At 39.4% G+C, this 12,446-nt stretch overlaps 1 protein-coding gene across 1 annotated transcript; it reads left to right on the top strand.

The window, feature by feature from the left end:
• Window positions 1–4,030: 4,030 nt before the first annotated feature.
• Window positions 4,031–8,114, top strand: LOC140944590 (uncharacterized). Its single transcript, XM_073393710.1, has 6 exons — window positions 4,031–4,042; window positions 4,241–4,321; window positions 6,660–6,722; window positions 6,818–6,889; window positions 7,113–7,182; window positions 7,783–8,114. The coding sequence occupies exons 1-6, from the start codon at window positions 4,031–4,033 to the stop codon at window positions 8,112–8,114; spliced, it is 630 nt and encodes a 209-aa protein (XP_073249811.1).
• Window positions 8,115–12,446: the final 4,332 nt, after the last annotated feature.

The following is a 12,446-nucleotide window of genomic DNA, read 5'->3' as shown; positions in this document are numbered from 1 at the left end:
GAGTGCAGAATTGAATTTGCGATCTTGTTAAACTGAACAAACAGCTCTTCTTCCATAATATCTGTGCACAGAAGAAAGAAAACGAAACAATGAGGAACAGACCAAACTAAAAGCTCTTACTAGGATATTTCATCCAAAGCCGGTGTCTATCTCGCACGTCCTATTTTCCTTACTACCTGAGAGCCTGGTACAGGCTATTCGCAAATGAGAAAATATAAATAAACACCACCCCTGAATAAGAGCTGCCCTAAAGTAAACGCCGTGTCAAAAAGTCAAAAAAATTTATACAAGTGCTGTGGTAGGGAGGAAATCAGAACAAATTTAACCGATTCACTGAAAGAATAAACTTTTTTCTCAGTCTCTCATGCAGCGACAATGATCAAAGCTTAGACTCTCCACGTCTAAGTGCTGGTTTAAATCAGGCTATAAACAACTGGAATGAAATCCCTAAAGGCACTGAGAAACCGCAGGCATTAACAGGCCTGACTTCAAAACGTATGTCAACCACCTGCCAAATGAATAAATAAAAAGCTAAATAAATAAGGTTTAAAACGAAGATTGTCAGAACAATTTCTTAAGACTAGCATTGTAGCGGCTGGGTTCCCTGTTTCGTTTGTTTTCCCGCCTTTAGAGGTCATGTGACTTTGTTTTTAGTTGCCTTTTGATACGTTTCAGCGAGTGTTTGCAGCTTGGGCATTCACTCGAAGTAACGACCAAAATTGATCGGTTTCGACGCATTGACGACTGTATTGTTTGGAACATTGTCTTCGTGTATTGTCACGATTCGAGATTGTAGCCGTCCTTGCAGTATTGGAAATAAAGGTCCGTAAACAAGAGTGAATTTCGTCGCTACAGTTACTTCGAACGCCGAACTGCATTTGGATGATTTGTTGGCCTACGAGCACCGTTCTCAGACTATTTGTCCTATCTTATTGTGAATATTGGTTTTTTTGAGTCCTGGTGATAATATTTGGCGTGCAACACTGGCCGTGAGTACTTTCTGTGTTTGTATACAAGGGTTTTTGATCCCTTGTTGTTTTGTGATGTCGGTTTGGGATCTTTCGAGCGATGATGGCCGAGATACGGCCCTCGATCTCACAAAAACTCCGGATTTGACACTTTGTGAACCTCAAGCCTTCTCTACCGCAATGGAAAACCAAAACGAGGAGTCTGGTTACGCTACAAAGCCGAACGAAACGACAAACTCGCCGCCTCTGGACGAAAACGCATGTGTTTCAGAGGAAATGTGGAATGGACAAGGGAACGCGGAATTGGATCAGACCGTTCTCGATAAGAGACCTCGGAAACTAACTGAAAAGGGCAAAGGCTATCGCCTCGTGCAAAGAAAAGGAGAAAGAAATAAACTTAAACGAAAAATACAATCTCAGATTGCTAACATCAGCACGCTGTTGGGCCATGATAAGAACCTTGAGTTAATCAGTGATTTGTCTATTAAACTAAATGATCTGTTTGAGCAGTTTGGTGATCTACACGAAGAAATACAAGAACTTCTTACAAAGGAAGAACAAATTACGGACTCTGAGAATTATGATGACTTGTACCAAGAAATTAGACTCATTCGTGAAACAGTACAGAAGTGGATGATCGATGCCAATCAGCGGATTAGAGATGAGAAAATTGAAAGGGGTTCTGCCAAGAGCATCAAATCAAAGGGCTCTAGGTCCTCGAAGTTGTCAACCACATCCTCAAGGGCGAAGGCTGTCGAAGCCAAGGCAAGGCAGGCTGAGTTAGAGGCAAGGATCGCACAACTTGATCAAGTCGAGGCTGCGAAGAAGGAAGCAGAAAGAGCAAAACTAATGGCTGAACGTGCAGCTGTGGCCGCTGTCAACAAAGTGTATGAAGACGCTATGAAGGAGGATGACGAACAATATTTGGGCTCGGATGATCCTGACATCAATGATACAGCTGCCGACGATCAGCCTAAACCAAAGAAGTCTTCGCAGACCACTGAGCCTATACAGACCATAGATGAATCCAGAAATTTGAGGAAAACTGAACCAGAAATTAAACATTTGAATGATCCTGCCGAGAATCAGCTGGAATCTATAAGCGCTTTAGACCCTAAGGCACCGGAATTTGCGTTGCCCTCCGAACCCTTACAATCCGAATGTGTTGTTAGCAATGGTAGTGCAGCATACTGCAACCCCATGGTAACGAATTGCAATGCCGAAGTGACCAGTCTTGTACCACCAGCGGCCTTCTGGGAAAAGATGGAATTAAGAATGACGCAACCCCCGCCTGTACCCGCTCCGTTTGATGGAGATCCATCCCGCTACCTTCGTTTCAGAGCTGACTTTAGAGATCAAGTCGAGAGCAGAGCATCGTTGACTGATAGCGAGAAAATGAATTATTTAATGACTTACACTAAAACGCTAAAGTGGATAAATCGATTGTTTAATCATATAATCCATGCCTCGGGTTCAAAAATAACCTTAGATGAGTAGTGTTAATTTGTCAAACAGCTGATGTACAGCCTTTATGTATTAATTTAAAGAGGACAGACGGAAAATTACTGTTGCTCGAAATATCTAAAAGTCTAAAAAATTAAAAAATCTAAAAGCCTTAACTGTTCGTCAGTAGGATCCCAGCATATCTCACCAGTTGAGATTTATAAACACCATAGGCCGGTTTGGTGGGGATGTATCTGTCCATATGCGGAAAATTCACGAGAAAGTCATTTCTTTTATCGTAGATGCCGTACATGGAAAAGTGAGTTGTGGTCACCATGCTTGATCCTTGCGTCGAGGTAACACACTTCAGATGCGGATGTGTCCTTTAGTTCTAATTCGAAGGGTAAATTGTGCTAACTTTTTTTATATTATTATTCATACCGCTAACGCGGTATTCGCTCTTTTCGGATCTGTAGTAAAGAAAAGCTGCGGATCACATGATCCAAAGAATCCACCTCATCCGTTTTTGGATTTTAGAAAAGAAACGAAATATCCGTTTTCGGATTTAAAATCCGCATCTTAATTTTAGTAAAGAAATGCACCCAAAGTTTCTCTGTGCATGTATCTAAACTTGATCTTAAGAGAGTGTCTGCGAAATCGGCTCTCCCCCGAATGGGATAAACTGTTCAGTATCCCTCTTGCGAGTCTCTAGCTGCACCAGCAAATGCCTTTGCTGATTTCTTTACCAACAAAATCATAAGAATCGAAGTTGAGCTAACACCTTTGTCTTCAACATTCTACTCATTTAAACCAAACGCGCAATGGGTACTGCGTTCACCTACTTCGCTTCAGTTACTGATAATGAGCTAGCTAGTGAAAGAAGATCGCGTTAAAATCATGTGACATCGATCCAGTTTCAGCTTCTGTCCGAAATTAGTATTTTGACGAACACCTCCATACGATAACAAGCTATAACATTTGAGGATCGTTAACCTATCACAGAGCCATGTCAGCTAGGTTAAAGACTGCTGCTGTGAGACGACCCCGCTTGAAGAAACCGTTCCTTGTCCGCGGACGGCATTCGAGTTTTCGTCCCATTTCAAATCTGAAATTGGTTTCAAAAAGTATCTTGAAACGACTGTACCACTCATCTTAGTGACTTCATTCATAATATGAATGAGCTGTTTTAAGATGCCAATCACAGTATGGAAACTGCTCTAAAAGTCTAAAATGACTCGTTGCGTGCTTTAGATGGTCATTGTATTAAAGTTAAGGAAATATTTCAGTTTTGGACAACGCTTTTACCTTAAGTTTGAGGCCATTCTGAGCCCCTTGTATTAAACTTCATCAAGGCTTATATTTGTTCTAATGCAAATTGGGCGGCCATGACTCTTTTTCGAAAATAGTATGCGCACGCTACATTTGGCTGTATTCCTGTCATCCCATTGTCCTTAGGCCTCCGGTTCAGCGGCTTGTCGCCTGCAAAGAACCTGGGGTCTAGTAACGCCGGTCAGGATAGGTTGGGATGACGCTTTCGACGGGAATGGAAAGTTGAAGAAAAAACTTTCATGCTTCCAGTTCTCGGCAAGCCAACTCATGGATTATTTTTCTACTTAATCATGGACTGTGTGGTGAGCGGCATTAAAAGGAAATGACTCCGGAATGATTTTGGCTTCAAAATGATGTCAGTTCGCGATCCGACCCATACAATCCGGGTTGTAAGCACTCAAGGAAAAGGAGGATAGAAGAAGGTTGAGACCCTTTTTTGATTTATCAAAAGCGTCTTTCGTACTATTGAATAATAATTATGAATATTTTGATTATTTCAGGAAACTTCCTTAATGTTGCTTTTGGACACTGGTGACAAGACGGAAGGTAAAAATGTAAAATTCCCTCGTTTGTTCAGAAAGGTAAGAAACAGAAAGCTCAAATAAGGCTGGTGAGATTCCATGCTAAAGTATTTGGGTTATTTGGGTTGTTTTTGGCCGTTATTGTTAGGCTCAAAAATTCGATTTTCTGTTTTAAAGAAAGAAAACGATCCCTTAACGTGAAGGCTATTCGTGTCCTATGAATACAAATGAACTGAATTGCATAATTGTGAGGAGCCATCTCACGCGAGAGTATCGATTCGAGCGCGGTTCCTCATAAAATCATTAAAAAAGCTTAACCTAGGATTAATTTGAACAAAATTTTAAACTGTTCACTGGAGATCAAATAATATTGTGGAGCCTTTATCCAGTGAACCTAGGAAGTAAATTACAAGAATGTGGCCCTCCTACAGGAGAGGTGGGGGGAGGGGGGAGGGCGGAAGGAGCTTACTTATGTTCGTAGTCTAAATTTCATAACACGTAATTTCGCGCATGCAGGGGAAGCCGTTAGTCTGCTGTACAGCCTCCCCAGGGAGGAGCGTTGCGTGACGACACTAAAAACGGCTGTATAGCAGACTGGGAGGCCAAATCCTTGTCGGTATCAGTTTCCTATTGTGTTTGTGAAGAATTGTAACGAAAACGTGGCGGGTAAATATGCAAAAATGATTTGTTTGCCTTGAAGTATTATTGATAAAAATGAAACATTACTTTTAACAATACTATGTTCATTAATAACGTATTGAATGCAATTTGAGGTTTCCTTCTAAGCCCCAAATTTCATCACAAAGTAAAAATTCCAGTTCATTCTGAAACAGTAATCGAAAGAAACTTGTCCCGTTTCAATGTAAATAAAGTATGTCGGTTTAGCTTGTATTTCCGCTTTAGAAAATCTCGACGTTCCAACGTAAACATTAAACCTATTTTAACTTTGTCTTTAGGTTTTCGTCAGTTTTTGTTATATAGCGGAGTTCATCTTCGCTGAGTCTCGAGCGTTTTGCGCCGACAGAGTTGGCCCAGGCTGCACAGTATATTAAAGTGCGTGTAGAACTTCCTTACGTAATTTATTGCAGAAGGGAGTATTCACAGACGAAGAAGGACACGTTTGCAAATTGATACAAAATACAGAGGACTCATCTCAGCACACGAAAAAAAGGAAGTATAATTGTGCGATCTAGGTTTTGGACCTGCTACAATTAGACCGAAAGTATAGGGCCTCAGCTTCCCTAATAACACTTTTAGTTTAGGCTTGGACCTAAAACAGTTGTTATCGGCGTTGAAAGTAGCTGAAAGTGAAGACTCATGGCAAAATTCTGAAACATGAACGAAATTCAAGTCCTGTTATATGAATAATAAATGAGCGCCTCGTCATGATAAGTTATTGCATCATTCCTTGGTGAAAAGTTCTTGTTTTTCTACTCGTCTGGAAAGTAAATAAACAAAATTAGACAGTATGAATCACCAGTCTACAGTCCGCGGCTTCATTCTCTAACCACTTTTCACAGGGTTAATATCCAAGAGCTCAGTGTCAAGATCATGAAGTTGGTAGCTATCACTGTCACGTCGGTTTGTGCCAACTTGTATTTCTGTACGGCAGGAAATCAAGTAAGTTGATCCCCATTCTCTAGTTTTTGTCAGCTTAATACTCTTATTTTATGATTAAAAGGTCCATTTTTTTACGATATTCAGTGTAGTGTAAAGCAGTTTTCCATTACTTACACCGGGGACTTGCATCCAGGTTGAAGTTAAAATAAGAGTGCGAGCAAAGAGTGTTGTGACTGAGTGTTATGGAGGCCATGAAGAAACTGTGTTCTTTTTAAGCCTTTGTGGCGGGTTTTCTATTCTACATATAGTCCGTGTGCTAGTATTTGCTTGCCCTTTAATTTCTATAGATAAAAAAATCGATCGCACGCCCAAAGTGTGATCCCAAAATATTTTAGAGTTGATAAGTTTACTTTGTTTTATTTCAAAAATTAATATGACTGTTCAAGCAGAAAATAATAATAATAACGTTCCTTAAAATAGGTTAATTTTGTTTAACATCATTCCTGTTTTCCTCACCAATTGAACTGCAACGAAAAAGTTTACGTACTTTTCAGTGCCTAAAGTAAACAATTTTATTCCCACGCGGAGCTGATTGGAATAAATTCTTGATTTTTTAGTCCCATAGCATAATCTGTCAACAGAGAGCAAATTTTTGCACCAACCTTCTCACAATCTGTTTCGCATCTGTTGGACCCCTTTTGCATTTTTCCTAACGTAAAAAATTGATACATTGGAGGAAATCCACAGAACTGAAGCGAATCCATGGAGACTTTAAGAAGGTTTCCGAAATCCTATTGAAATAAACTCCTTCATTTTTCTCTTTTTCCTTAATTAACAGAAAGCTTGCGCTGATTCTAGGCAGCCAATCACCGTCAATGTTTTCGGAAAAGGAGGCCAAAAGGTAACATAAAACCAAACTATACTTATAATACAGACTGTAGTTTAAAAAAAATGCTGCGCTATCCGCATAACTTGTCATGTGTCATGTATTTTTAGGGTGAAAAAGGCTCGAAAGGAGACACGGCAACCAATGGGGACAAAGGAAGTCCTTGCCAATGCTCCTTACAGGTATAAACAACAGTCAGTAAAAATGAACATTTATGTTCGATTGTCGTGAGTTACCAGTGGCGGATCCAGGGGAGGGGCCTTGGGGGCTTGGGCCCTCTCTCCCTCATTTTCCACCAAAATGAGGCCTGAAGATAACGACTTCCTTACTTTCGGACCTAAAATCACTTTTCTGTGATTACAATCGTACGCACACCACTAATAAATATTGTTCTTTCTTTTGCAGAATCCCAACAAGCCATCTGCTCACATCGAATCTGCAAGAAAATATTATGTTTCCTACAAAGCCGGCCAAAGTATTGCTTTCCTTACCATTTTCTACACCTTTTCCCCAACACTAAATTTTTATACACAATCACATAGAGTCAGCCAACGCTCAAAAGAACATAGAATCAGCCTGTTTCGATTACCTCTCGTGTAATGTGATGTTATACACTGTAGATTATATGAAAAGGTAACAGCTCATTGTTACAAACGAGGAGACAGATCATACAAAAATTAACTGTAATTTGAGGATTACTAACCGAAACTAATTAATCTATTTGTTTCGTTTGAAGTAGACCGGCGCATTTATATAGAGTAAAAATCACCCCTGAAAGCTTGGTTAAGATAACCTAGGGTTATTACAAAATTGTAAATTCAGATATGGACGTTTCAAAAGTAAATTCAGTTTGACTCTTTTTGTCAACAAGTTGATGATTGGATTCTCTTAAAAATAACAGAGATAATTATCTGAGAAAATGCTTTTGAAAAAGAAAAAGAAACCAGGGTAAAATTTAACCATGGGTTAAGCGCTAATCGTCCTTTGATTATCTGGGACTGCAGTATTAAAACATAACAATGTACGTTAGTGGAAATCGTGCACTATTAACATCAATTTTCCTTTGACCATACAGTAATCAAAGACTGGTCTGTCAGCGCCCCGTACAGCCATCTTGCAGGCGGCATGAAGTACCATGATGGAAAACTGACTGTGCCCACCAGTGGACGGTACTATATCTATGTGCAGGCCTACTATCGTGGTAAAGGAAGGATCGCTGTTCGTGTAAACAACCAACGCGTGACCCTGGTCCATTTCCCCTGGCCGGGAAAAGGTGACACTGGTACCGCGCTTACAGCCGGTCTTTTCAACCTGAAATCCGGTGACGTTATCACGTTTGCTTTGGAACACACCTGCACAATTAACATGGGCAACCATCACACCTACTTTGGCGCGTATTTGATTTAAAAATCTGATTGAAATGACGTGACAACTGCACCATACCTCGGGAATGAAGAGACAATACTTATGTTAAAAGTAAATTATGAGCTTTAGTCGATGCGGTAGCTGTACAACAACCTAAATAGCAAATAAAATATTTTATAGGACATAAAGGCACAGTTACTTTACTAGCATACAATGTTTAGCAGGAGACATTTGTGATGGATATTTTAATACTGAAATAAATGTAACGATGGACTTAAAGCTGTATGCATCATTGAGTAAAACTAAAACAAATACAAAGGTGTTGGGAGCTGGACTACTTCGAATTCTTTTCCTTTTATGTCCGGGGTTTAAAACTCAGCTTTTCAGAGCAGTCACACAGAAGATACTCGTATAAAATGCCAATTTATACGATTTGAGGTTGTCCTTGTTACTAAAAATTTGGAGAAGTTACAAGAAGAAAGTTATCATTGTACTTAGATTAAGTGACTATTCAGTTTTGAATAATGAGTTTACCTTTAGGTTTGAGACCCGGTTAACCAGCACCGTTCTAAACCTCTTATTTCTTTGGTCCTCTTTAATCTGCACTTAAATCTGTCACAATTCCCTATTGTTTTCCCAGCTAGGCAATCTTTCACTGTTTTTAACCTTACGCGTAAGGGCGAACTTTTGTTCTTCTGCAACATCGAACGTCCTTAACTTCTTTATTTACGAGTAAATATAAGCACGCATTAACGGTTGTTTTTGCTATTTGTTACAAAGTAAAGACACAAAAGAAATATTTTACCGTATGATTTAAAAAAAAAAATTAACATTAACACTAAAACAACACTTTCGGTCAAGGTACAGTCTCAGTGAACATTGTTGTTGGGACGCTTTACTGTCCTCCCGCCTCTCTAATGTTGGTGTACAAGGTGAATGGGCCATTTGCACGATGGCGTCGTTTTACTACTAAGACCAGAATTCATTTCGTTTTTCCTTTTATATTTAAATTTGGTAGTCCCAGTGAGGTTTAGTTAACAAAAGCATTAATTTGCACAAGAAATCAATACCCTGAAGGAGTCTGGTCGTAGTATTAAAATGACGCAATCGTGCAAATGGCCTATTAACTACGATAAACAACATTGAGAGGGAGAGGAGACAGACAAAAGAAAAGAAAAAAAAAACGTTCAGTAGAGGCGTCTCAACTAATTCTGTTTGAGACTGCATATAGCCAGATCGGAACCTGCTACAATTTTTATCAGGGTACTAAATGTAATAGGGATTTGGTGACAGATGTAAAATGGGTCCAAATGTTTTAACGAATTGATGCCAAATGTATCAATAGGTCACAAATGCAGTAAGAGAAAGGTCATAAATGTAATTAGAATAGCTCATAATTAAGGCTGGGTTACTTTACTAGACAGTATACACTGTTTAGCAGGAGACATCTGTAATGGATATTTTAATGCTGAAATAGATAAATGCAAGGATGGTGCTAAAGATGTATGCGTCAATGAGTGAAACTAAGGCAAAAACAATGGTGTTAAGGGGCTGCATCGAATTCTTTTCCTTTTTCTGAATAAATAACTGTAGTGGAATGGTTTCCTGAAATACAGTAAAATAGTTATTTCTCGAATGGCTTAAGCATGAAATGATGATCACAAACTAGAAAAGGCCAACTTCCGCTTACGTCCCTAATGAGAAAATAGCCCGCAGTGTATGCTGGGGTCACAAAGCCCTAAGTGTTTCCTTTCGTGTGTGTAGCCGCCATTTTTAAATCTCAAAGCAGAGTAAGATCAGGGAGAGCAATACGATCAATAAGGTTGGAAAGCCAAGACACTGCTTTATTAGGAGTCTTTTACTGAACTAGTACATCGGCTTGATACAAATAAACTACAGTGGAACCCCGTTAATGCGACCACCGTTGGGCCATAAAATCCTGGTCGTAATAACGAGGTGGTCGCATTAACGGGGTCCTCAAAATAATAAAATGACTCAATGGTTTTTACGTTTGGTTTGAAAGAATATGGCCGTAATAACGAGGTGGTCTTATAAACGGGGTGGTCGTAAGGCGGGGTTCCACAGTACAGTTACGGTTAAGGAATGTCACTTTACGTTACACAAGGGGTAATAAGTCTGAGAAAGAACTGTGGGGAGGAAAAGGAGGAAATTTAAGTTGTGTGTTGAACGAAATTTGTCTCATAGCGAGCAGATGGTAATAGGCCATTTTACAGTTATGGATGGAAGCGAGGTTGACGGTGAACTTGTTTTGATACAAACCTTCATGCTTTATTATGTAAATCAAGTTATTCTTATGCTAACTAGTAGTTTCCAAGAACAATTTCCATAACAAAGCAAAGAAGGTTTGTATCAAAACAAGGTGAACCTTAGCCTCACATTCACTCGAAGGCTAGGGTACTAAGTCCACAACTGTAAAGTGGTCTATTTACTGAGGTGCATCGACTTCATCCAGATAACTTGAAGAAACGAAAATGACATAAATTGCTCTAATATATGACTATACGCTATTAACCTTATTCTACTTTCACTTTTTTAATAGTGGGGTTAGACTTTCAAAAAAGTCCTTCGTCTGATTTCATATGGCGCGGGACTTCATCGCTCGCGATCGGCCGCTTCGCGGCCAAACAAGGCTCGCTCCGCTCACCAAGAGATCGACTTGTAGCAAGTCTATAGTGGGGTTGACGTTTAGAAGTGGTACTCTATATGGCCTCGCTTTACCACACATGATAGAAAAGTTATTTCTTCACACGTAAAGCAGCGTCTAAATTAACGAACCGTTGGACTTTAGTTTTCTTACAATTTAAAGCGATTTTCACATTTTGATTCAAATTTGTTATATTGTACGGAACGACTCAACAATGGACTGAACTTATCATATGTAAATTGGATCATCTGTGGTAGGCCAGTGGAAAAGATCAAACGAATCTTTTTTACTCTTTGCTATTCTTTTTTTTCGGTCCAGGTTTAAAAATCAGCTTCAAGCACTCGATTCGTTTGATCTTTTCCACTGGCGTACCACAGATGATCCAATTTACATATGATACGTTGAGTCCATGAGTCGTTCCGTACAAAATAACAAATTTGAATACATAAATATTACGAAAATCGCTTTAAATTATAAGAAAATTGAAGTCCAACGGTCCGTTGATCTATCATGTGTGGTAAAGAGAGGCCATATAGAGTACCACTGATAAACGTCAACGCCACTTTTGCCGTAAGGTTTTTTTAGTGCGACCATATAGTGCTAATTTTTGTTCTTCTGCAATGTGCAACGTCCTTGACATTTTTTACGAGTAAATATACGCACGCAATAATGGTTCTTTCTGCCGGTTACAAAGTACAGACACAGAAAGAAAAAAATATTTTCTGAAAAACATTGAAACAACACTTACAATCAAGCTTCAGTCTCAGTAAAAATATTTGGCTCACTTGATTGTATCCTCGCCTTCCCATCTCCTTGGGCCTCCTCTTCAGCGGTTAGTCGTCGGCAAAGAACCTGAGGTCTAGTAATGTCGCGATGGACCGGGATGACGCTTCCGAAAGGAGTCGAGTGCTGAAGAAAATTCTCGATTAACTCTTATGCTTCCACTTCTTGGCAAACCAACTCTTTTTTTTTTTTCTACTAAGTCATGAATTGCGTGGCGAGCGGTATGAAAAGAAATGACTCCTGAATAACTTTCATGGCTTCAAAATGCCGCCATTTCGTGATCCGACCCCTTAATTACGGGTTGTGAGCACTAAAGAAAAAGGAAGAAGAAAGATTTTTGAGGCCCTTTTTTGATATGTCGAAGCGTCTTTCATACTTTTATATATCAACTACAAATATTTTTGTTGATTTCAGGCAACATCCTTGATGTTGCTTTTACACACTGGTGTCAGACAAAGACGGAAGTCTGTCAGGAAAAAATGTAAAATTCTATGGTTCGTTTAGAAAGTTACAGAACAGAAAGCTCAAATAAAGCTGGTGAGGTTCCATGCTGGAATATTTGGGTAGTTTTTCGCTATAACTTTTGGGCTGCAAAATACGATTTTTAAAAGTCAAATGCAGACTCTCAAAGAAAATTGGTCCCGTAAAGTGAACGAAATTCGCGTCCTTTGAATACAAATGAAATTGAAACTTAAGGCTTGTCATGCTTTGTTGCATAATTATCAGGAGCAACTCTTCACTCGGTTAAATAGAATCAACTAACGTTTCCAAAAATTGTCCGTATTCTTCTCCAATTTTAATCGAGTTTCACGGTTCCACTGTTCTAGTTACGAGAGGATGCCATGCATCCGACGCGAGAGTACGTTCGAGCCCAGTTCCTCGAAAATCACTACGCATAAGCAAGGATTAAATAGTCCAAATTTTAT

This window comes from Porites lutea, chromosome 7 (genome assembly GCF_958299795.1).
Source record: "Porites lutea chromosome 7, jaPorLute2.1, whole genome shotgun sequence".
Lineage (NCBI taxonomy): Eukaryota > Metazoa > Cnidaria > Anthozoa > Scleractinia > Poritidae > Porites > Porites lutea.
The sequence above is the reverse complement of the archived record's forward strand: the minus strand, read 5'-3'. Positions and strand labels throughout refer to the sequence as shown.

Bases quoted from the DNA above. Each gene is read 5' to 3' on its own strand.
- LOC140944590 (XM_073393710.1), top strand. The intron at 4,322-6,659 runs GTAAGAAACAGA...CTTAATTAACAG, and splicing joins TCCCTCGTTTGTTCAGAAAG to AAAGCTTGCGCTGATTCTAG. The intron at 6,723-6,817 runs GTAACATAAAAC...ATGTATTTTTAG, and splicing joins TCGGAAAAGGAGGCCAAAAG to GGTGAAAAAGGCTCGAAAGG.